General features: G+C 51.3%; 1 protein-coding gene across 5 annotated transcripts in view; it reads right to left on the reverse strand.

Annotated features, from left to right (window-relative positions):
- Positions 1-25597, reverse strand: part of LOXL2 (lysyl oxidase like 2) — a 102342-nt gene that overhangs the window by 27501 nt on the left and 49244 nt on the right. For 4 of the 5 annotated variants that reach the window (XM_032635646.1, XM_032635647.1, XM_032635648.1 and 1 more), the window contains 4 exons: positions 23145-23356; positions 15047-15269; positions 11530-11713; positions 6001-6152 (listed from right to left, as the gene is read on the reverse strand). In XM_032635646.1, the coding sequence (XP_032491537.1) occupies positions 6001-6152; positions 11530-11713; positions 15047-15269; positions 23145-23356 (771 nt within the window). Of the gene's footprint in view, positions 1-6000; positions 6153-11529; positions 11714-15046; positions 15270-16005; positions 16046-23144; positions 23357-25597 lie in introns of all 5 variants that reach the window. The other variant, XM_032635650.1, reaches the window with a different exon arrangement.

The following is a 25597-nucleotide window of genomic DNA, read 5'->3' on the forward strand; positions in this document are numbered from 1 at the left end:
CAGAATCCAACAACACATTAAAAGAATCACACACCATGATCAAGTGGGATTTATCCCAGGGATGCAAGGATTCTTCAATATATGCAAATCAATCAATGTGATACACCATATTAACAAATGGAAGAATAAAAACCATATGATCATCTCAGTAGATGCAGAAAAAGCTTTTGACAAAATTCAACACCCATTTATGATAAAAACTCTCTGAGGGGCTTCCCTGGTGGCGCAGTGGTTGAGAGTCTACCTGCCGATGCAGGGGACACGGGTTCGTGCCCCGGTCCGGGAAGATTCCACATGCTGCGGAGTGGCTGGGCCTGTGAGCCATGGCCGCTGAGCCTGCGCGTCCGGAGCCTGTGCTCCGCAACGGGAGAGGCCACAACAGTGAGAGGCCCGTGTACCACACACACAAAAAAAACCTCTCCAAAAGTGGGCATGGAGGGAACCCACCTCAACATAATAAAGGCCATATATGACAAACCCACAGCAAACACCATTCTCAATGGTGAAAAACTGGAAGCATTTCCTCGAAGATCAGGAACCAGACAAGGATGTTCATTCTAGCCACTGTTATTCAACATAGTATTGGAAGTCCTAGCCATGGCAATCAGAGAAGGAAAGAAAGAAAAGGAATACAACTTGGAAGAGAAGAAGTAAAACTGTCACTCTTTGCAGATGACATGATACTATATATAGAGAATCCTAAAGATGCCACCAGAAAACTACTAGAGCTAATCAATGAATTTAGTAAAGTTGCAGGATACAAAATTAATCCACAGAAATCTCTGGCATTCCTATACACTAATGATGAAAAATCTGAAAGAGAAATTAAGGAAACACTCCCATTTACAGCTGCAACAAAAAGAATAAAATACCTAGGAATAAACCTACCTAGGGAGACAAAAGACTTGTATGCAGAAACTATAAGACACTGATGAAAGAAATTAAATATGATATAAACAGATGGAGAGATATACCATGTTCCTGGATTGGAAGAATCAATATTGTGAAAATGACCATACTATCCAAAGCAATCTACAGTTTCAAAGCAATCCCTATCAAATTACCAATGACATTTTTCACAGAACTAGAACAAAAAATCTTAAAATTTGTATGGAGACACAAAAGACCCCGAATAGCTACAGCACTCTTGAGGGAAAAAAACGGAGCTGGAGGAATCAGACTCCCTGATTTCAGACTATACTACAAAACCACAGTAATCAAGACAATATGGTACCGGCACAAAAACAGAAATATAGATCAATGGAACAGGATAGAAAGCTCAGAGATAAACCCACACACCTATGGTCAACTAATCTATGACAAAGGAGGCAAGGATATACAATGGAGAAAAGACAGTCTCTTCAATAAGTGGTGCTAGGAAAACTGGGCAGCTACACATAAAAGAATGAAATTAGAACACTCCCTAACACCATACACACAAATAAACTCAAAATGGATTAGAGACCTAAATATAAGACCGGACACTATAAAACTCTTAGAGGAAAACATAGGAAGAACATTCTTTGACATAAATCACAGAAAGATCTTTTTTGATCCACCTCCTACAGTAATGGAAGTAAAACCAAAAATAAACAAATGGGACCTAATGAAACTTAAAAGCTTTTGCAAAGGAAAGGAAACTGTAAACAAGGCGAAAAGACAACCCTCAGAATGGGAGAAAATATTTGCAAACGAATCAACGGACAAAGGATTAATCTCCAAAATACATAAACAGCTCATGCAGCTCAATATTAAAAAAACAAACAACCCAATCCAAAAATGGGCAGAAGACCTAGATAGACATTTCTCCAAAGAAGATATACAGATGGGCAAGAAACACTGAAAAGCTGCTCAACATCACTAGTTATTAGAGAAATGCAAATCAAAACCACAATGAGGCATCACCTCACACCAGTAAGAATGGGCATCATCAGAAAATCTACAAACAACAAATGCTGGAGAGGGTGTGGCGAAAAGGGAACCCTCTTGCACTGTTGGTGCGAATGTAAATTGATACAGTCACTGTGGAGAACAGTATGGAGGGTCGTTAGAAAACTAAAAATAGAATTACCATATGACCCAGCAATCCCACTACTGGGCATATTTCCAGAGAAAACCATAATTCAAAAAGGCACATGCACCCCAATGTTCACTGCAGCACCATTTACAATAGCCAGGTCATGGAAGCAACCTACATGCCCATCGACAGACGAATTGATAAAGAAGATGTGGTACATATATACAATTGAATATTACACAGCTATAAAAAGGAATGAAATTGGGTCATTTGTAGAGACGTGGATGGATCTAGAGACTGTCATACAGAGCGAAGTAAGTCAGAAAGAGAAAAGGAAATATCGTATACTAACGCAGTATGTGGAACTTAGAAAAACGGTACAGATGAACCGGTTTGCAGGGCAGAAATAGAGGCACAGATGTAGAGAACAAACGTATGGACACCAAGGGGAGGAAGTGGTGGGGGTGGGGTGGGGAGATTGGGACTGACATATATACACTAATATGTATAAAATGGGTAACTAATAAGAGCCTGCTGTACAAAAAAAATAATAAAATTTAAAAAAGAAAGCAGAATAAGTTTTAATTGGGTTTATCATTTTTTATCTCCCTACGGACTGTGCCCTGTGTTACTGACTGCACTGGGGGCTGATAGCTACCTCCGCTACCCCCTTCATAGGCCATCGCCTCCCAAAACTGACTTCATTTTGTTGCCCCAAGGTCAGTGAAAGATGAAGATGGGGGAGCCTGAAGAACCCACAGTTCACAGTTTGTCCCACTACCAGAGAGCACTGGGGCCCCAAGATTAAGTCTCAGTGCGAAGGCTCCTGTCTCAAGGGCTCTCTCTGGGAGGGTCCCTGTCCTTTGTCCAGCACTGCCTGTGCAGCCAAAGTTTGTTGGCCATGTGTTCCTGTCCTAGGTTTTAGAGCCAACAGAAGTCTGAGAGGCTCTGGCTGAAGAATGTGGGTGCACACTGACTCCGGGGCAAGGAAAACTTGGAGTCGCCAGTGGCGAGCTGGGGCCTCTCCTTGAAGCACTTCCCAAAGCTCCAAGCTGTGGCCGTGAGTCCAAGGCTAAGCAAGCCTGGAACAGCCTCCATAACAGGGAGCAGGGTTCCATCACCCCGGGAGGTATCCAGGCACCTCGAGATGCATTGGAGGCCTTTTCTCATTTTCTAGAAAACTCTGGAGGGAACAAAAGAGGCCAGCCATGACGTTCAAATTCAGCCCAGGACACAACTCTCTATTTCCAGGGCCCCTGTCCTGGGTGTCCCATTCTGGAAGCAGCCTGGCTCAATGCTCTGACTCTACCAGCATTGGTGGAACCCCAAGAGGCCTCGGGGTCAGCCAGGAGCCTCTGGCCTGCACCCTCTCCACCTCATCACCTTTCAAGGATGCCAGGAGAGGTCAATCCTCCTCCACTGTTTTTTTAAAAAACAACCCAAGGTATTTCTTTTTTCCTATTCCTTTGATTCTCGGTGGCAGCAGTATGGGGTTTGAAAGAAGGGAGTGAAGTGCAGGCAGCTGAAGTTTTCTGAGCGTGAATAGGGAAAACAAAACACCCACTTCCAGCCAGTGGGGCATGGTGAGGCCGCCCTGTGTTTTGATAGCGTTGTGGTTCACCAGTCCCACACCTACTTTTGGAGGTGGCGGGTAGGAAGTGAGGTAACGCAACCCAGATGTTAACATGAAAGCAAGCACGGGCATTCTCCAACTCACATTCCACATGTGGGCTTGGTCCTGCTACCCAGTCAGGGCCAGGCTCACAGTTCAGAAGGGAACTAGAGGTCAGCAAAGGTGCCAGGGCCCCTGCGTGGATTAGCTCGCCTGGTAAACCCACCTGCCAGTCCCAGAGCCTCCCTGCCTTGGCGTCTCACCCCAGCAATGAAAGAAACGCAGCTCTGCTGTGGCTGGATGGACAAAACCACCCGGTTCCAAGTCTCTGAGTTTTATTAGTCATTCAATAGAGAAGTCAATTTCCTAATGAACTGCGGGCTGGAAGGGAAGCTAGGAATCACCTCTCTCACCTCTTTATTTTCTGAGGAGAAACTGAATCCTTAAAGAGATTAATTAAGGAATCAGATAGTGCATGATTGTCATGAACTGATTTGTGTCACCCCCCAAATTCATATGCTGAAGCCCTAACCCCCATGTTAGTCCAAATGTGACTCACTTGGAGTTAGGGCCTTTCAAGAGGTAACTTAGGTTAAATGAGATCATATGGATGGGCCCTAATCCAACAGGACTGGTTTCCTTAGAAGAGAAAGAGTCACCAGGGTTGTGTGTGCACGGAGGAAAGGCCATGTGAGGACACAGTGAGAAGGCGGCCATCTGCAAGCCAAGGGGAGAGGCCTCAAGAGAAACCAACCCTGCCAACACCTTGATCTTGGACTTCCAGCCTCCAGACTATGAGAATATCAATTTTTATTGTTTAAGCCACCCAGTCTGTGCTATTTTGCTATGGCAGCCCCAGAAAACTAACACAGCGATAAAGCTTGGGAGTCTTGATTTTTCTGCTCAGTGGCGTTACCAATGCCCTTGGGAGCCCCAAGGCAGGCCCTGCAGAAGCCTGGCCCACTGCCATGGGAGACAGCTCATACAGCCCACAGGGATTTCTTTCAGAGGTGACATCCTTCTTTTCCTTCCCGGGGGATAGAAATGGCAGATCCAGGCATGCAACTCTCCCATGCCCTGTGCTTGAGCACTGGGCTCATCTTTTAGAGCCTGGAGGGCCCATGAAAGGGCGAGGGCTGTTTGTGCTGCGAGTGTGGTGTCCCCACTGGCATGACCGGCCACATGGGCAAGCTCAGCTCCACCCACCATAAAACCCTTCTGGAAAACTTCACTTTCTTTGGCCTAGGTCTTTCCTTTGCGTTGAAAACCCCATTCCACCCAAGTCCGATCTGTCTGAAGAGAATGGTACCCCAGCACACGGGGACTCTTGGCACGTCAGCTTTTACAGCTCTGTTATGGCCTTCTTGGAACGCTGCTCAGCAATTACAGACGGCAAGCCCTCCCTGCAGCCGTGGGGCTGTGGCCCACGCTCCTGCTTACCCCCAAGCAAATGCCTGGCTTGGCTGAGGGCTGTTGGGTTCACATTTTTGGCCCCATTGGGCGGTGAACTGTTGTGGCTGACCGATCCAGTGGTGCCTTTGACATGCTGGTGCCAAGGTCAAGAATCACTGTCAGAGCAGGCACCTGGCTGGGGAGCCACTCTGTACCCTGATGTGTCTGCATTTGCTCATTTAAAAAATAAGCCTTCAAGAAGTTCTTCCAATGTGCCAGCCCTGTACCAAATTCATGGTTTAGTGAAGAGCATTAAATAGGGTTTACCGGGCCTTTTTGTAGGATTGGATAGATGACCTCCTGGCAAAGAGGAGTTCATCCCGTTGGCTACCCCTGTGGGAAAGGTCACCCACATGAGGGGACACGATGCAGGTGTTTAGAGACCCCATCTCAGGAAGGGAGGGATGTGTCTCGGACATCACGCTGTAAAGGTTCCCTTTTCTTTCCCTCTGGAAGCCAACACACAGTCTTCGGTCCCCAGATACTATCTGTATTGTGCTTAGATCTGTGTGATTCGCAGACCTGCTGTAATGTGGTTCCTCTGGGTTCTTGGAAAGGGCTTCTGCCAAGGGCACCACAGGTGCTGTAGACCTTGAATCCCTCGCAGGAAGGATTGAGTTACAATCACCCTGTATGTCCAGCCCCAGTGCAGGGCGTGGCGCACAGTGGATCCCCAGCATCTGCCAGTAAGGCCAGCAGAGCTCATCCATGTGTCTCTGCATTTCCCTCCTCCTGTCACTGTTGGTGACGGTCACCAACAGTGAGAGCAGCAGAGCCTGACAACTTTCTGAGCTCATCATCAGGGCACCCTTCTACCACCTGTTGGAAAGCTTTAGACTGAGGCCATCTGGTCTACATTTTCTGGGGCTTCAGTGACCAAAATATAACAGAGCTCCCTCTGGGAGTCCAGGCTCCTTACCCTTTTCTGGAAGCCCATGGCGGGGATGTTACATCTCACACCAGCATCTTCTTCATGGTTGCAGCCCTGAGACTCAGCATTGAACTTGCAGTCTATGATGGACTTCTCATTCCCGGTGCACTCGATTTCATTGAGGTGGATGGGTCCTATCCCTGGGGATGGAAAATGCACATAGGCTATGAAAGCTTCTAGGATGGGAAAGAAAGTTCCAGACAATAAGAACATGCCTCTCCCATCCTCAAAATCCTCCCAACCACCTCCTATAATCAGCTCGATGACCAAGCCCTCTTCTACCTGGAGAGAATTTTTTCTTGTCTTGGGAATCATTTCTTCCATGAGAAGAAACAAAAGTTGCTACTAACTTGTGTGACCTTGACCAACTCAGCCTCTCTGAATATCGTTTTCTCACTGAAATAAAGGGGTTGGACTAGAGGACAACATTCCATGCACTGATGAATGCGAAAGGGGTGACTGTCATTGTGCAGTCAGGCTCCCCGCAGGAAAGAGATGGCATTCTCAAACTGGATGATCTGAGTTAGAGAAAGAGATTTTAAAAATAAAGGTGTGGACAGAGCGTGGGGAAATCACAAAATCACAGTGGACAGTCCAGTACTTGTGGGCTAATAACCCTGGGGCACAGAGGCCACCCCCAGGCCTGCAGGAGTAAAAGGAGGGTGCCAATATCTGGCCCAGGAGAGCAAAAAAGCCATGTGGGGAGGCCAACTTTGAAGAGCCGTTACCCTCCGTGGAGGGACACAGTGGCCCACAGGAGAGTAAAGACCTGACCCCTCCACTCTCCCCACCTCCAGTCTCCCCCAGGGCTCTCAGCTGGCCACATCCAAGCCTGCTTCCCAGGACCCTGGACCATGTGGGCAAGGCGGAGAGTGGAGCTGTAAGGGCAGACGGAAGACATTCAGCAAGGACCTCTAGTGTGCATGCGGGAATCTTCTCTTACAGGCACCGGGGTGACAAGGGGGAGCCTCCCACTGCTGGGGAGAGGGAATTCTGTCTGTCCGGCATTCAGCTCAGCTCAGCTCACAGACCCACCTCTCCTCTGTCTAGCCCATCAAGATGGATCCAAGTCCAGTTCTTTCCGGGAGCTCCTGACTGCCTGGAAGCCCACCTTGGACCCTGTCTTGCCCTGCGTTCTCCTCTCTCTCCTGGTCCTTGCCAGCCTCCTCTGGTTCGGGTCGGTCCCTCAGCACCCAAACGTGCTAAAAATCTCCCATCTTTACAATGACCCTCCCCTGATCCTACACCTCCCTCTGGCCTGTCACGTTCCTTCCCTTCAGGGAGAACTTCTTGAAAGACTCATCTGCTTCTGTCCTTTCTAATTCCAGCAGGAGGGCCTTCTCCAGTCTGTTTTTCCACCAGCACCTCCCCATCTCAGGAAGTGGCACCTCCATCTACCTGGCCGTTCTCAGTAGAACCCAGAGGCACCGTCTCCTTCTCCTTTATCACAGACAAGCAATCCTTCACCATGTTCTGTTCGCTCCCCCCAAATCTCAGTGCTTTTCATTTCTGCCACCACGACACTAGTCCAACCCTGTCATCTCCCAGTAGGATGAATGAAATAGCCTCTAGTCTCTCTCCGGCTTTCTTAGTCCAAAATATTTGCCACGCACAGCCCAAGAGATTTTTCTTATGCACATTGAATCATGTCACCCCCTGTCTTAAACCCCTGTGATGGCTTCTCACTGCACTTCAGGGTAAAATCCACAGTCCCCAAATGGTCCGACCAGAGATAGGCCTCCACTTAGCGTTGCAGCTTTGCCTGCTCCTCCCTAGCTCGGCCACACCAGCCTCCCTTTGGCTGTTCCATTGAGCCAAGCATTTCCCTCCGCCTGGACCTTCTTCCTCCCCCTCCTCAGCAGCGAACTCCTGCTCATCCTTCAGGGCTCAGCTTTGATGCCACTTTGACGGCACAACCTTTCTGGGCCACATCTAAGCTGGGTCCCCTCGGGTAGCCTCCACTGAGCACTCTGCTTCACACTGCACTCAAGCGCCTCCCTGTTCAATGTCTGTCTGCTTCCCCACTGGGTTGGAGGCCCCACGAGGGCAGGCACTATGTCTGGGTGCCTTGTGAATTCCCGACAAGAGCCTGGCAAACAGGAAGTGTTGCTAGCAGCAACTGAATGGATGTCCTTGGCTTCACTAAGTCCCTTCTGACGTCGGCCTCTGTGCCAGGTGCTGGGGACTCAGAGGAATTGAGGTATCTAGGCTCACTGAGCCCCAAAATTAAATTCCAGGAGCAGCCCACTGTGACAGGTAAGAGTCAAGTTTCCATTTCCTCGGAAATTCATAAATGATGAAGCTTCCAATTCCTTGGAATTTTATAAAATTTATAAAGACACATCAGTCACTATGGCCGGAGATATCCAAGGACTCTGAGCAGAAAGGCTATGCAAAATACAGATCCCCAACAGAGACTCTGAAGCAAGCAGGGCCACAGCTCATGAATTAAGATGGGCTCAGAAACACAGAGCAACCTTGGATTTGAGTATCCAGTTAGAGCAGTGGCTTGTTCGATGACTGTGGGGTAGTGATGATGGTGATAATGGCAATGAAGACAGTGATGATGGTACCGGCGGTAATGATGATGGTGTTGGTGACGGTGATGATGACTCCATGTCCAACCTGCTAGAACGATGTTATGGACTTGGGACCCACAACTCTGCAGGTTGCCATCAGATTTTGAAGATCACAGTAGAATAGACTAGGACAACGCCCAGCCTTTTGCATGTTATAAAGGCAAGCATTGTTTCCAGAGACTTATGTTTCGGCTTTACTTGCATGTGCTGTCAGTATTTCTGATGGGCGGTTTCAAGCAAAAGGGTTTGAAAGGCACTGCTCTGGAGCTGCCCCGTCCAGCGCAGCAGCTGCCACCTCGCCGAGCCCTTGGAATGTGGCCAATCCAGACCAAGATGGGCTGTAAGTGCAAAACGCATCCCGCATTTCAGAGAGTCAGTACCCTACCTGTGAACTATCTCATCAAGAGCATTTATATTGATTACATGTTGAAATCATAATATTTTGGAAATATTATATATAATATTAAGGAAAATAGATTATTAAAATGAATTTCATCTGTTTCTTTTTATTTGTTCTTTACATGGCTACTAGAAAATGTTAACATTACATATGTGGCGCACATTATATGTCTGTTGGACAGCGTGGGTCTGGAGTGTTGGAATTTCTTTACCAAGTGTTTGTTCAGCTCACCCTACTTATGCAACTGGAACTAATTCATTCCTTTTTTTTTTTTTTTTTTTTGGCCACACCGCGAGGCTTGTGGGATCCAACCCGTGCCCCCTGCAGTGGAAGCGTGGAGTCCTAACCACTGGACTGCCAGGGAAGTCCCTCATTCATTCATTCCTGATAAAATGAATGTCTCCAGAAGACTATGAGCCAGGCATGGTGGGAGCCAGTTGTGTGAACAGGCAGCTGGAGTTCAGATGTGTACAGGGGATCTCAGAACACAAAGCACAGTGCCTGACTCTGACCTAACATCCATGCTGGTGATAAGAACAGGTCTCAGAATCCCAGGAGGCTGGACAGACAGAACCTCAGACACCGTGAATCCAGGGAAGGATCTGAGACCCAGAAGGTTGCTCAAGCTCACCGAGCGTGTAGGTGGCAGGGCCAGGACCAGGACTCAGACTGCCCGCCCCTCAGCACTTGCCCTTGCACTACCCTCGCTGCGGGTGTGGTAACTTGGTCCACCAGCTAGAGGCAGGGCTGAGGATGGACCCTGACCGCTCTGTGGCTTGACATCAAATGTGGACTTTTCCCTTTCTGCCTACCAGAGTTGACCTGCCCAATGTGGCAGGAGATGATAAATCATCCAATGGTTCTTTCAAGGACAGCATTGAAAATGCCAAATGTCTCTTTCTCCCAGAGCCCCGTGGGCCCTGGGAAAATTTTGGCTGCTCTGGGCACTGAAATAATTAGGTCAAATAGCACACACCCATGATAAATGGAATGTTTATGTCATCTGGGGCTTGTTTCCTCCTCAGAATGAGTGGTCTTTGTCCTGTAGGCCTGGGGAGACCACAAACCAACACGTTAGCCAATTAGGACAATGGACTGTGGGAATATTCGAGATTCAAGGGAACCGCAAAGAGCTCACCACGACAGGGGAGGGGAAAGATTGTCACTGGGTCACTGACAGCTGGCACGAAGCAACGTTCTAGTCCACCCTAGACCCTCAAACTTCAGTAGACCCCAGGAAGCTCGCAGGGACTGGAGGTAGAGATGCTCTGAATGTGAGCAGGCTGAGACAGGTGGGTAGAAGGGAGAAGCCCACATCTGAGAGTTAGAAGACTCGAGTTTCAATCTTTCTCTGCCACTAACTATAGGTGTGACCTCAGGCTCGCTCTCCAGAGCCTCAGATTCCTCATCTGTTGTACGAGATGACCTCTGAGTTCTTCTGTAGCAGCGCCATCTATGATTCCAAGACTGTCTCTAGGGTCCACTGGGCTGTTGTTTCCTCCAGGTTGTGGCCAATGACCTCACCATACTCCTTTCTGTGGGGTGATGGTGTTATTTCTGACAGTGTGGAGACATCCTCTCCTCACGGGATAGGACAGCCCACCCTCGTCTGCAGCCCACTCTCCTCCCTCCCCACTCCCTCCCAACCACGGCAGCCCCCGGTCTGCAGCAGCCTCCCTGGGGGTCAACACTGAAAAGATTCCTGCAGATGACTGGTTTCCTTTGATCAACACACAAAGTCCCCCTGGGTGGGGTGGGGTGGGGCGCTGGACGCTCGCTGGGCTGCAGAGTCTGTTTGCGCCAAAGACCCCACCCTCTGCAGGACCAGGGCTGGCACGGGGCACTGGTCTTCATGGGGGTCGGGAGGGGAAGTTATCTGTTGTGTTGCCATGTCATGTTGACAGCCTTCCTCTCAACAGGGTGACCTGCTTGAAAGCCTCCTATACTCTTGTTCTTTGCTCAGAGGAAAGATTTGTTTGAGACACTTAATAAAAACCAGGCCCCTTCTTTTGTTAGCACCTCATGACATGGGGAGCAGGGCATCCTGTTCCCAGTCTCTGGCGGCAGGGAGAGAACGTTTGTGGTGCTAACTCAGGGTGGAAAAGTAAGATGACATGCAGGATTCTTTTGTGCCCGGGGTGGTCCATAGCCTCATCAATTCTGAGGTCTTCTCCTGGGGGAAGGACCTGGAAATTCCAGCTTTTTCAGAGGGGCTGTGGGGAGCATTGGGTCAGGAGTTGGGTAGACCTCCACTAGAATATTCATTGGGTGCTAATATGCTGTCTCATCTTGGTCGTTTACTTCCTTCTCTAGGTCTCGGCTTCCAAATCCATAAAATGGGCACTCAATATTCCCTAAGGCCCTTCCAGCTCCAACTGCCTGGGGAGAGGCCTGGGATTGTCTAACAGAGAAGCAGCTGCTGGAGGGAGGAGGCAAAGCAGGAAGAGCCTGGAAAGGATGAGGCCAGCCAGCCCCCACCGGACTCCCCATGTGACACTTTCCGTGAAGAGCCCACAGAACGTCCTTCCCACGCCTTACCTTGCCCCAGCCGGGAGCCTGTGATGGCCTCTTTGGCGCTCCCGAAGCCCAGCTCTCTGCAGACCACGCTGGCGGACACCAGGTCCCACTTGTCGTCGCAGACGGTACCCCATTCTCCGTTCTTGAGCACCTCCACGCGGCCCTCCCCGACATTGGCACCTCCTCTCAACCGCACCAGGGGTTGCTGAAGAGACACACGGTCCTGCTGAGTGCAGCTCACTCCCCTCCTTTCCCAGCCCCTCCCCACTCCCAACCCGGGGCCGGCACCCGGGCCCGGCTAGGAGCCGACAGCGCTCGATCTGTGTGTGTGCCCGCGGAGGGGTGGAGGCGCGCATGCTCAATCTGCGTGGTCGGCTCGGCGGTGCGCTCCCTTTGCAGCCTTCTCGTGGACATTTCGTCCTGGACCACTGGGGAGCCCATCAGGGGCCCTCATCAGCTGATCACCCCACCCCATACTTGCTCGACGACCTGAACACCAACACTTCCCTCCACCCCCTCACTCCACAACCTCAAGCTTCAGAGCTACAGAAAGAACCTCCTACCCCCAAAGTCTGCAGACTCCAAATGGATCATAGCTCTATCCTGCTTGTAACAGCTTGCTGTGGTCTAGCCCCGGGGGAGGTTCCAGGGCGCTAAAACGGACCAACCACAAGGATACTGCTCTGCAGGCGGAAGAGAGGCAGGAGAGAGAAGACGGAGAGTGAGCGGGCGGGGCCCCACTGAGGCGGCCAAGACTTGGGGATGGGCCGTGGCAAGGGGGTGGGGAGCCTCCCACTGGTGACGTCCCACATCGGTCCCGTCACCACTCCAGCTGCGCCACTCCGATTCTACTCCACGTCTAGATCAGCCCAACTCTTCAGAAGATGCAGCCCCACCAGATATGCAGAGAGTAGGTGGTTATAGTTTAGCTATGCCTACTTGCTCACTGACAGCCTGGAAGCCTTAATCACCTTATGGGGCTTATTTAACTGCACGGGAGTAAGACCTGCTCTCCAGCAGCATCCTAATCCCGTTGGATTACACCTTACAAGTTGGGAGACGGGTCATCTGACTCCATCTGCCCACATACCCTGCTTTGCATCCGTTTCTGTGCATGCATGTGTGTGTGTGGTGTGCTGGGGTGGGGACCTCAGAAGGCTGTGAGGCTCTGAGTTACTGCTGATGCCATTTGATTCAATACAGAAGGAGTAAGGGGTGACTGTGCAGCCCTTCTGTGTGTGTTGGATCAGACCAGAGTCATTGTTCTACTCTGGCCTGTGCAGTCCACAGCCCCGGACTCCCTTCATCGCACCCACTGATGGTCTGGACGAGGCAGGCCTGGCTGGAGGTGGTGTTTTTCAAGCATTAACGTACAGCAGTCATCTCGAGGGCCAAGGCATCAAACAAGAGCCTGTGTCTCCATCCTCCAGCCAAGGTCCCCACCCAGATTCACAGACCTCAGGGACAGACCCTGGCACTAGAGGGAGAAGAAAAGAGGGACAGGGAGGGGTGCAAACCCCACACTGGCTTTGAGAAACTTTAGTCTAGCTTTAGAAAACAAGACAAATACAACTGCTGGCCCCAGCCCCTGACTGTTGCAGAACCATGACCTCTCCCTTCCCCCATTTCCTTTCCTAAGCTCTCTAGCTGGATGTCAGGGCCCCCTTCCCATGCAGCGGACCATCCGTGACTCAGGCGTAAGGCAGAGTCCCAGATAACCTTACCCTATCTAGCAGAGGCCAGGATGAGTCAGCTGGCCCTGGAGGAAAGAAAGAAACCAAGGGAAAATGTGATGTAAGCCTTGCCTGCTCTTTTTTTTGGAATTGGTTTGGTATGAGCTTGATTCCTTTACTTTCAACCACACAGTAAGAGGAATTCCAAAACAGTAGGACCTGGTATTCTGGATGACACATGAGGAAAGCTCAGAGGCTCAGGCTGAGGCTGTAGAAAGGATGTGGCTATCAAATCACGTGGCAGTGGGGGGGGGGAGTGAGGGGCTGCAGGCATGCCTGTGTGGCCTGGCTGCACACGTGTGATGTGTGGTCAGGTCTGTGCAGTTTGGAGGCCCTGGTGGGGACTGAGGGGGACAGGGCTGGCTTCCGGACGGAAGTGCCAGGAAGACGCCCCAAAGAGTTCCCACACCCTCCGGTTGATGCCTGGGCTTGCTGTGTTCACTTCACTCCTTTTGTTTAAGGGTTCTTCTTTTGTCCAAATATGCCACCCCAGCCTGGGAGGGGGCACCCAGTGTGGCTTACTGGCTCCTGCCCGGGTTTCTCGATTCCACTGGATGAGTGTTATCAGCCCCTGTCCAAGAACAGGTCATTAGATGCTGATGGACAGGAGAGATTGGAGAGGGCAGGGGGGTAGATAGGGGGAGAGACATGGAGAAGGGACAGTAGACACGGAATGAGGCTGCCTCGGCTTGGGGAGGGGTTGCTACTCCTGCCTTCCACTCCACCCCACTACCTGGACCCGCCTGACACACCATCTGCCCCCATCAGAGTTTACTCTCTCGTCTTAACCCCTAATGCAATCGGAGCTCACTTGGAACCTGTCCTGGCCCAGGGGACTGATTGCCAAGTAATTAGGTTTCATCTGATACAGGGAATCAATCTCTACTAAATGATTAGCTCTCTTTCCTACCCATCCCTCTGCTCTTTCCAGGTGCTCTTCCCACCCACAGGCCCGTATTAGCAGTTTTCAGAGTATGCAAATCACAGAGACACTTTGCGGATACATGAAAAGAGGAGCGTAGGAAATAGAAAAGCTGCCTAAGATTTTCAAGGGAAGACAGAATAGTGCACTTTCTCGTCTTCAGAGGATGTGTCAAGCCTGCCAATGGTTGGGCTAGTTCGCTTGTCCTAAGGAATCAGTCAGTTGAAGTGGGGATGTAATTGATGTGAACAGACGTACACTGACATCTCTTGAATACACCCACACGCACACACACTGGCTGGTTCACAAACGTATAACGTGGTAACGGGTACAGATAACACAGACGTGGTGATGGCACGTTTCCATTTACTATCACGGTGACAGCTTTTAAAAATTGTGACCATTTCTGTTGCAGAATAAACCAAAACTTGTTGGAAAGTTGCTGATTTCACGTGCTCTTGACGGTTGGATCGTTTTTCCAAAGGCTCCAGGATGCTTGATTCCTCTGGGAATTGTGCAGGAGCCCCACGTGGCCACTCCCACCCTTCATGCGGTCCACACGGAGCCTGTGACGTCAGTAATGAGTCATGTTCCTCTCCAGTGTATCTTTCCCCCACAAAGGGGACACTGGCCTCAGAATAGAGCAGCAGTGGAAGGACAGGTAGGGGTGCTAATGATTAGGGGCAGGGGCTCAGCTTCTTGTCACACCCTAGAGGTGGCATCTATCGGAGAGGCTGGCCCTGACGGGTGTCCTCTGCCTTTCTGCCCTCTAGAAAAGTGGTCTTCATTTCCTTGCTGTCTCTTGGGGGTCCCTCTCTGCTCCCTTAACCACCAGGCCTCCCCCTCAGGTGCCAAGTGGACAAATCACCTGCCCCATCCTCACCTCTGGCTTGTAGGCTTTCCGGAATCTTGAGGGTCCATCAGGGCTGAAGACCTGGCCAGGCACACAACTCACCACGGCCGGCAGCCCATTCTCACAGGTGACATTCTTGACGGGGTCCAGCGACACCTGAGGACCCAGCCTGCAGCTGGAGATGTGGGCTTCCGTGCCTGTGCAGTCCATGGAGAATGGCCAATAGCGCTGCTTCTTGCGGGCGGCAAACATTCTGCAGAAGGTAAGACGGGGCAGGTGACCAAGGCATCATGGTGCCCACCCCTCCCTTCTTCCATAACTGGGCATTGGACCAGCCATTGTGCCAGCTGCTGGGGATCTGGTGGTGGGACCAGAGAGGCACGGTCCCTGCTCTTGGGATTCAGTCCTACTCCAGACAGAGCTCTGCAGGGTGCACCTGCCGGCACTCACTGAACCCTTGGTCATGCTGGGCCCGCGCTGGGCACCGCGGAGCAGGACCCGGAAGGGCAGTGGTGGCCTCCTGCCCACGGGAAGCTCGCATTCTAGAAGACAAGGGACTAACCGAGTGTAGTGAGATAATACTAAAGTCTACAAATACAAAATGCAGAAAGGGATCTAAGAGAGACAAATACAACGGAATATCAGCCATAAAAAAAGAATGACATATTGCCATTTGCAGTGACATGGCGTGGGCCCTATGGACCTAGAGATTATCACACTAAGTGAAGTAAGTCAGACGGGGAAAGACAAGATGTTATGGAAAAACCCAAACAAAATTTTTGGCCAACCCAATATTATATGGTATCACTTATATGTGGAATCTAAACAAATAATACAAATGAACTCACATACAAAACAGAAACAGACTCAACGGACATAGAAAACAAACTTATGGTTACGAAAGGGGAAAGGGGGGAGGGATAAATTACGATTTGGGATTAACAGATACACACGACTATATATAAAGTAGATAAAAAACAAGGACCTACTGTATAGCACAGGGAACTATATTCAGTATGCTGTAATAACCTATAATGGAAAATAATCTTCAGTTTTATACGTATATATGAAGAAAAGTTATATATAAAAGAATATATATATAACCGAACCACTTCGTTGTACACCTGAAACTAACAGAATATCGCAAATCAACTATACTTCAATAGATAGATAAATAAATAAATAAAAGAGATGGGACCCCTGGTCCCAGGAAACCCCTCAGTCCTGGGCAATCAGAAGGGTTGGTCACCCAAATTCTTCAGATATCTTCAGCATGCTGACTTGTTGTCCCCTGCCTTTATTTCCCTTTGTCAATTAGCAGGACAAGTTGAGTGTGAAACTCTCTCCCATTGATAGACAAAATTAAAGATGTGAATCCAACGAGAAGCAACGAGAACAGACTTAAATTACCCCCTCTGCTGAATCAAAGTAGACTTGGTTTCGTCATGGAAATTATAATGGTGATGAAACTCAGCCACAGATCTGCTCTTTTTTTTTTAGTTTCTTAGAGTGAAAGCTGATGTCACTGATTTGATACCTTTCTTCTTTTCCAGTACAGGAGTATACATTTCCCTCTAAGTATTTTGAGATACTGTGTTTTCATTTTAATTCAGGCCAAAATACTTTTTAATTTACCTTTTGATTACTTTTATGACAGAAGGGTTATTTAGAACTGGGCATACAGTTTCCAGTCCTTGGGAATTTTCTAGATATCTTTCTGTTATTGATTTCTAACATAATTCCATCATGTTCACAGAATACGCTTTGTATGACTTGAATCATTTAAAATGTATTGAGACGTAATTTATGGTCCAGGCATATTTTATGCTCTAGCTAGGCTATGTTTTGTTTGAATGTGTACTTGAAAAAAGTTTGCATAGTGCTGTTGTTGAGTGGAGTGTTCTCTAAAAGCCAAACAGGTCAAATTGGGTGATAGTGTTGTTTAGGTCTTCTATACCCTTACTCGTTCTATAAATTATTGAGAGAGTAGAACTGAAATCACCAGCTATAATTGTGGGTTTGTCTATTTCTCCTTGCAGTTCTGTCGGTTTTTACTTCATGTGTTTTGAAGAGCTGTTATTCGGTGCATAAACATTTCAGATTGTTATGTCCTCTTGATGAGTTAACCCCTTTATCATTATTAAATTACCATCTTTATCCTTTAAAAAAAAAATTCTTCACCCAGGAGTCAGTGAGGCTGAGGTTGTCTCCATACCATATCCTAGGTAAGCTCTTAGCCTGCGTTGTGTTTTTATGGTTTTGTTTTTTGGAAGGCAGAATACGGATCAAGGTGAGTCAAAGTTTTTTTCTAAAATGATAACCAACCAGTAGGTAATGAATTGGTTAACAGAAAGGTCACTGTGCCTCAGTTTCCCCATCTCCAGATCAGATGCAGCAGAGGGATCTACTTCATCAGATTTTTAGGATCGTTAAATGAGTTAATTCTTATAAAGCACTTAACCACAGTGCCCGGCACTTGGAAGGGCTGCCTAAGTGTCTATCAAATAAATAAATAAAAACTGTACTGGTTAAAGGAAAAAAAAGAAAGATGAGAGAAGAGAGATGGTGGACGACTTCAAGGAAGAGTAGGTTTGAACTGGGCCTTGAATGATGGCGGGATTCGAAAAGGAGGAGGGCGGGGAGGACACCCTGTCCTCTCATGCTGTCCCAGGTCTTTGGGGTCTCCGTGCTCATCCCGGATTGGCGGAATCCAGTGAGATGCCAGGGAGAACTGGACAAGCATCACTGCTGGACTGCTCAGAGGAGGGGCCGCCCAGGGCAAGTTGGCCCCAGATGGGCAGAAGCAGGGTCCTGTCCCTGCTGGTCCAGCAGCCCTGGAAGTTTCTGCTTTGTCTCAGAGTGAATGGGATATGAACAAAGAGGAAGGAAAAACCCTACAGATGCTGCTGATATCTTTCCTTAATCAAAAATTGCTACTGGTAGTAATTCTACTGTACCTGTGGGTGCAATGACACAGAATCTTTGAAAAAAAAAGGACTATCTTGGGAGTTCCTTGGCGGTCCTGTAGTCAGGATTCGGTGCTTTCACTGCCGTGGCCCAGGTTCAATCCCTGGTTAGGGAACTAAGATCCCACAAGCCACGCGGAGAGGCCCCCGTCACCCAATTTTATTTTTTTGAAAAAAGGACTGTCTTGGAAAATTCAGGATGTGTGCTCAACCTAGCTACAGACAGAGCACAGGACTACATAGGAGGACTGTTAATAATTCCAAGAGCCATTGCCCCTCCCCACTCCCTGGAAGGGCCCTGCACTTGAGGACACAGCCTCCAGCTTCTTTCCCATGACACTCCCACGTCAGACTGGAGAATGCACTCGGTCGCAGGGCTGGGGGGCGGTTACAGCTTGCTACGACACCCCTACCATCGGGTGAGCAAATACACCCAGGGGATGTCAGCTGCACAAGGAGTGGTCAGATCTCACTGGACTGGAACATCTTCTAGCTCCCAGATTTCCATGACCACAAGCTTCTCCCAGGAACAGATGTACTGAGCTCTTAATATAGAGCGAAGCACCCTCGGCAGACACAGAGCTGCTCCTTCCTCCCCAGACAGCCCCACTGCCCTCTTACATCAGCTCACAGGAACTTGCCCGTGATCCTCCACAGGCTTCCACCACCAGAGCCCACCCCGCCCCCATGATTCACTCCCACAGGCCCCCCGGGATGCAGAGATACGGGGATGCAGATATGAGGCGCTGGGGAGGATGCGTGGACAGCCCGCTCCAGGCCTGCTGATTGGTGGGCGACTGGAGTTACAGGACAGCCATTGGCCAAGCGGGAAGCCTACTTAAGAAAGAGGTATCTAGCCCGATGGCCGGGTGGCTAGAAGAACACTGAGCTGAACCGATTCAACTGAAAAATGAGAAGTCCTCCTGGCTCTCCCCCAGCCAAGGAGGAAGCCAGACTTCGTAGGGATTCTGCCTGCTATGTGATTATGTCTATTCCAATTGTGCATTTTGGACCTAGGGAAACAACCACCGGATGGGTTCAGGGGCCCACTGGGCTCACTATGAGTGGACCTGAGGCCAAACTCCACTGATCACCCGACGTCCATACTCTGACTGTGGGCCCCAAGGATGTTTGGGCCCCTGGAATCAGTGTCAGTTCAGAGCCCGTGTCCAGTGGTTCCTGAAGGTTCTGATTATTTCCTTGTGCCCAACATACAGTGATCTCCTTTGGAGAAGGCTGGGCCAATGATTAACAGTATACATTTTTGGCAGCATGCCACAGTCCTTCTTCAAGGGGACCTGGCCTCCTCTTCATTCAAGGGCTTCTGGGTCTGTAAACTGGCTCAAGTCTGGCTCAAGCAGGCCGGGCCTGCTTTTATGATTCAGGTTAGAGTTTTGTTCTCTTGACCTAGAACTCTTCTGCTTTGACACTTCAAGAATTGAGTAGGGACTTCCCTGGCGTTCTAGTGGTTAGGACTCCGTGCTCTCACTGCCGAGGGCCAGGATTCAATCCCTGGCAGGGGAACTAAAATTCCACAAGACTCACGGTGTGCCCCCTGCCCAAAAAACGGAATTGAGGAGGCTTCCTGTTTCACTTCTAGGAACACCACGATCCAGCCAACTAGATCAACTGGTCAATACCACAGGTCTGCAGGAGTCAGAGAATTCTGATCTGCTGGTCCTTCAGCAGCCATGCCCATCTTGCTTTTGGCGTTGAATGCTGTCACTTGGTCCCTGCCGCCCCTGATCCAATTACCCCCATTGCATTTAGGTTTCCCAACCTGCGGTGACTGCAGCTCCCACCCTGAGGTCTGGCTTACAGAGAAGAGCAATCAGGGAGCTCTTAAGAATGCCAGGGCTCCCCTCACAAACTTATTCCTCACGGTCATGGTGAGAAGTCTGTGTTCTGGACTCTCTGGGAGAGTAGGTCTTAGATGACAAATCCACTCCAACATTCTAGTCTCCCCAAGCCTCTGAACCCCTTTCTCTACATGAAACCAAAGTGGATCCGGCATTTCATTTTTTTTTTTTTTTTTTTTGCGGTATGCAGGCCTCTCACTGTTGTGGTCTCTCCCATTGAGGAGCACAGGCTCCGGACGCGCAGGCTCAGCGGCCATGGCTCACGGGCCCAGCCGCTCCGCGGCATGTGGGGTCTTCCCAGACCGGGGCACGAACCCGCGTCCCCTGCATCGGCAGGCGGGCTCTCAACCACTGCGCCACCAGGGAAGCCCCCGGCATTTCGATAATTTGCTGTGGAAGGCCTCCATTTGGTCCCTGTTTCAGCCAACTCACCAAAGTCTTAGAGCTCTTCCTAACTCGCAAGATGCAACATTAGATGTAGAATCTCTGCTCAGTAAGCTCGTATCAATAAATCAATATCAATATTGCGATCCTGCTTTAAGAAAATGACTACAAAATGTTCCTGGCCCTGGGGATGGGGCCCTGAAGCTTCAGCTTTATCAATTTTGAGGTGTATGCACAGCTTCCCAGTCCAGCATAGGAGTCAGCCCATGGCAGAGCAGCCCTTGGTGAGAGCCCCAGACTTCACTCTGGGGAGAGCCTGTGAGTGCAGAGGCCTCTGGGGGACCTGCAGGCAACCCCACTGGACTCTTCTGACTTGGCCGGGGGTGTCGAGGCTGGATGGCCAGCAGAGGTTCTGATGAAGAGCTGCAGTCCCGGCCTTGGGGATAATTCTAAGGCCACCAGACCTGCAGGTTAGCAGAGGAAGGCAGGGTGGAGAGGCCATAGATGCTGCCCAGGTGAATTTCCAAGGCTGCAAAGTCCCTTAGGGGCCTGGTGGGTGCCTGGAGATTACTAACCCCACTCCAGATAGAATTACTTTGAAAACAATTTCCTTCCTGGGGTGAAGGGCCTCCCTGGGAGACCACATGACCTGCCTTGGGGGTGTGGTCAGCAACAGCAGCGACAGACAGGCTGCTGCAGGAAAGGTGAAAGGGAGGTGGGGAAAGATGCTACCAGAAGGCCCAGATGCAGGGACCATGCAGGGTGTGGCCCCTACTCTGGCTCCCAGGCCTCTGTTGTCCTCAGTCTCTGAGCAGGGCTCACAGATACCCGTCTCCAGGCCAGTGATGCCCCAGTTCTCAGACTTACCAGCCAGCCGGTGGTGGCGGCCTGTACAGTGTGGCCAGGCCCCGCCTCTAGGGTGGAGCAAAGCAGAAGCAGGTGTGAGGGTGGAGGCAGCAGTGTGGAGAGCTCTCCCTGGAGCAGACCTGCCCGGGCTGCCCTGCATCTCTGGCAGGAGTGGCTTTGCGACCCCCGACTCCACTGCCCTTCAGGCCTGGGTCTCCTCCCGTGCAGCCTGAGGGCTTGGGCCGGGTGACCTCTGAGGACCCCACATGCCCTGGGAGGCACCGCTTTTCGCTAACAGCTTCCTCCCACCAGCTACCGTCTCAATCCCTAACAGCACCACCGAAGCACGGAAACTCTCCCCAACACGCTTTTCTCTTTTGGGGCCCAAATGTCAGCTGCGTCCCAGGGACTAACATACCACGTAAGATATCTACAAGCTGAGACGGAGAACGTTTTAGCCTTGCCGCCCTCCCAGCCCCCAGCCCCGCCCCTCTATATGAGAGGGCTGGACCAGGAGCTAGTTTCCAGTGTCTGCTAATCATCTCCCATCTCGGCTGAGAGTACAGCTCACCTCCCACCACCTTGGATGCCTCCCAGACTTAGCAGCCTTTTTCCTGCCTGCATGTGAAAAAGCAAAGCCACAGACACACAGCAGGCGGAACAGGGAGGGGGTTTTCAAACCCAGCTCGTGAGAGGATCCTGTGAGGCCCAGCTGCCAAAACAGACCTGGGATCTGAGATCCTTCCTCAAAAGCCAGAAAAGGACTCCGGTCCATCCGCAGTTCAGGAGGTAGCTTTCAAATGCCCTCTGAACAAGCCACGTGCTGCCTGGCCTCAGGCACCCCATCCTGCTCCGGGCAGGGCTCATGGCAGCCTTCCGGCTCCCGGGACTGGACTCAGACCTATGACAGGCTGGGCGGTCTGATGGGTCCAGCAGGTAGGAGGCCTGTCAGGGGAGGGGATTTGCTTTTCTTGGCTCCAATGGGAAGGAAAAGCTGAGAAGGTGTCTCCAGGGAAGGAGCTGGCCAGCTGGAGGGACTTCTCCAAACTGTTTAGAAGATGGGGACCACCCTGCATGCCCCCATCCCACCCTGTGCAAACAGGAAGGTCTGGGCCATGTCTGAGGGCCGCCGGGGGTAGGAATCACCACCATGCTCACCCGCCCAGCCGGGCAGCTTGCCTCCAAGCACTCACCCTACTGGTGGACCGGGGGCTCCGACCGGAGGCGGCCAGGACGAGCCCAGGGAGGGACGCAGCCTACACTGACCCTAGGGATCTGGAAGAAGAGCTGGGGCTGGGACCCCTGTCTCCTGGCTTGGAAGCCACCTCTCTCCTTGGCTTGAAAGGAAAGAGGTAGTGAGTCTACACTCTTGAGAAGTGTGGACCCTGTCGCTGGAGACCTGGGTTTGGATCCTGGATCTGCCACTTCCTAGGTTTTTTTTTTTTTTTTTTTTTTTTTGGCCACGCCGCACAGCATGTGGGATCTTAGTTCCCGGACCAGGGATCGAATCCGTGCCCCCTGCAGTGGAAGCGCAGAGTCTTAACCATGGACCGCCAGGGAAGTTCCAGCCACTTCCGAGATTTATCACCCCTCTCTGACTTCATTCCCTTGACTCTGAAATAGATCCCTGCCTCCTAGTGTTGTGAAGCTTAAGAGACTAAAAACAGAGCTGCCTGGCATGTAGTAAGCACTCAGTAAAGCCGATTATTATCCTTATTAGAGGAACTAGGAAGACCCCACGACCAGCTAATACACCAGCCTGTCCTGAGCTGAAAACCCCTCCCTGGACACCCCCTCGGGCAAATTACTCCAAGTCTCCTTATGAGCCACTCTTTTTCCCCCTGGGAGATATTAACTTTGGAAATCCTAACAGCATTGCAAGATTTACTGGGGATGGATAGAACCGAATCAAATCGATCGGTTTCTCAATGTCCTAACAGTTGCTGCAAGGCCCAGATTGCTCAGAATAATCACCGGCTGGGGAGACAGCAGCGGCCCAGGCCACTGCAGAGCTAACTCTACAACAAGGCAGGGCCAGAGCCCAGCCGGCTGCACTCCCCACAGCCTTCTTACTTGTACACTTTGGCGTTGTAGCTCTTCTCCCCGGGGAAGCCAAACATGCCGCAGACCACGCGGGAGTTCTTGGCCGTCCAGTGCCTGTCGCAGATCTGCTTCCATGTCTTGCCCTCCTTCACCTCCACGTAGCCCTCCGTCACCGGGGTGCGCCTGCGGTAGGCGGAGAGGATGGCTCGGATCCGGATGTCCTCCACCTGGATGTTCATGTTCTGGGAGGGAGGAGGCGTGGAAGGAGAGGGGTTACTTTCCTGGTCTGGCCGTGGAGAGGTGACGGCAGACTGGGTGCTCTGCTGGCCCCCCTGCCTCTCCCCTCGGGCCCTCGGGGGTCCCTGGGCGCTCTCCGCGAGCAAACAGCACGCGGGCGTGGGAGACAGTCTGGCCGAGGGGACTGGAGGAGGGGAGCAGGTGTGACCTGGGCAATCAGAGACCCCAACGCTCCTCCTCTGTCTTATCAAAGACAGCAGAGGGCAGCAGCCTCCTGCAGGGGTCTCAAAACGAGAGCAGAAGAGAGACCGTGTTCCTTGAATTTCATGCTCTATAGTAAAAATAACTTGGATGCTTGCATTGTACTCCAAAACATATGTGTGCATGCGTGGGAGTGAGTGTGTGTGTCTTCCCGCTAATCCTTCAGTAAAACTGAAGTTTCAGGCAGATGACACTCAGACACTCTGAGGCTGGTGGGGCCATCTTGCACACTACCTCATAGCCCCCAGGTTGGCAGTCTTTAGGGCAAAAGTCCCAGGAGAGAAGGGGAGGGCGGCTACGGGTCGAGGGTGGGCTCCCCTCCCCAACCCCTGACACTGAGCTGCAGTGTCCCTGCCCCAAGCCCACACCCGAGCCCCAGGGATTTGGTTGGATAGGGGGCCCCGAGAAGCCAGGGTGGGTGGAGGAACACGGGCCTACCTGGGATTTCCAGTGATACCTCTTTTATGTTTTTCCAAGGCTCACGTAATCTGCCCCCAAACACTATGGGATCTCCAGAATCTCTCACTTCCAGCCCCTCTTCTTTCTGCCCCAATAGAATGAGGTCGTTACAGCTACTGGCATCCCCATTTTCCAGATAAGAAAACTGGCTGACTCCAGGGATCTCCCCAAGACCACGTAGAGGCAGGGAGCACCTGAGGTGCAGTGTGAGATGCTCTGTGAGCTGGGCCAGGTGCAGCTGGGCAGGGGTGCTGGCAGAGAGGAACCCGGCGACCCGAGTGCCCAAAGCCCCGCCCGTCCAGCCAGGATGCAAATGAACCACGAGTTTGAACAGGACCATTATTTGGGTGCCCAGGGATTCAGGTCTCCTTGCCACTGGCTTCAGGGTGCAAAGCCAGGCCCTGCTTCCCCAGTCCTGCGAGGCAGCTGAAAGTATGTGGGCCAGGAGTGGTGGCATTTGGCCCCCGTTCCTTTCCATGCAGAGCGGAAGGAAAGCCGCCAGTGGCAGGATTATGTTTGCCTGCCTGCATCCTGGATCCTTTACAGCCCCCAATCAGGCCACAGGACCCGTGCCACCAAGATACATGGATGGGGGTGAGCAAGAAAGGGCCTGAGGTCTACACTGGCCCGTGGGCCAGCTCCCTCCTCTGTCCTCCCACCTCGGGAGGCCAGGCTGGAATTCCAGCATGTAAGGAACACGTGACGCCCAGAAGGAAAGTTACCGCCGTGGCATCAGCCCTGCAGCTTCACGGGGCAAGCAGGCTAGGCTGACTTTATTAAATTCACAGATCCTCCCCCGCGCCCCTGCCTTCCTCCACTTCCCCCCACCCCTGGCCTCTCTCCCCGCCACGGCCCCACCCCCATAGAGCATCAGCGCAGCCTCACTAAGGGGAGATATGGAGTGTGAACCCAGAGGGAGGAAGCCCTGGGGGCGGGTTGGGGGGGGACGGGTGGCGCTCAGCAGACCCTTGTCTTGATTCAGGTCAGCATCCCCTCAGCAGAAGTATGACTGGTGGGGAAGCCCGGTGGGCTCTCAGATGTGGGAAATGAGGCTCAAAGAAGAGAAAGCGCTAGAACTGATGTCACTGTCCTTGTTCTCCCACTGACTCACTGCATGTGTGAGTGTGTGTGTCTGAGTGTCACGAGTATGTCTGTGTGTGTGTGTGTCTCTGCACGTGTCTGTGTGTCTATGTGTCTCTGTGGGAGTGCACTGCTCGTGTGTGTCCGTGTGCAGGATGATGTGCAAGTGACAGGGCTGTGTGCCTGTGCGTTGTGTGGAGTGTATGTCTGTGCACCTATGTGGTGGAGGAGGATGCAGAGAGCTTTCCTCCAAAGCCCTGGGAGAGCGGTCAGGCAAGCGTCACATTTGCCATTCCTTCTCCTCTTCTCCCTCCACAGAACCAATTCCTTCCCATCCTCTTGGGCTCAAACCCACCTCATTCATTCGCTCGTTCCAGAAAATACGGTCTCTCACCTCCACGGGCCCTGCCAGCCTCCTCCTTACACTCCGATCCTGGGGCCCTCTG

The sequence above is a fragment of the Phocoena sinus genome, chromosome 6 (genome assembly GCF_008692025.1).
Source record: "Phocoena sinus isolate mPhoSin1 chromosome 6, mPhoSin1.pri, whole genome shotgun sequence".
Classification (NCBI taxonomy): domain Eukaryota; kingdom Metazoa; phylum Chordata; class Mammalia; order Artiodactyla; family Phocoenidae; genus Phocoena; species Phocoena sinus.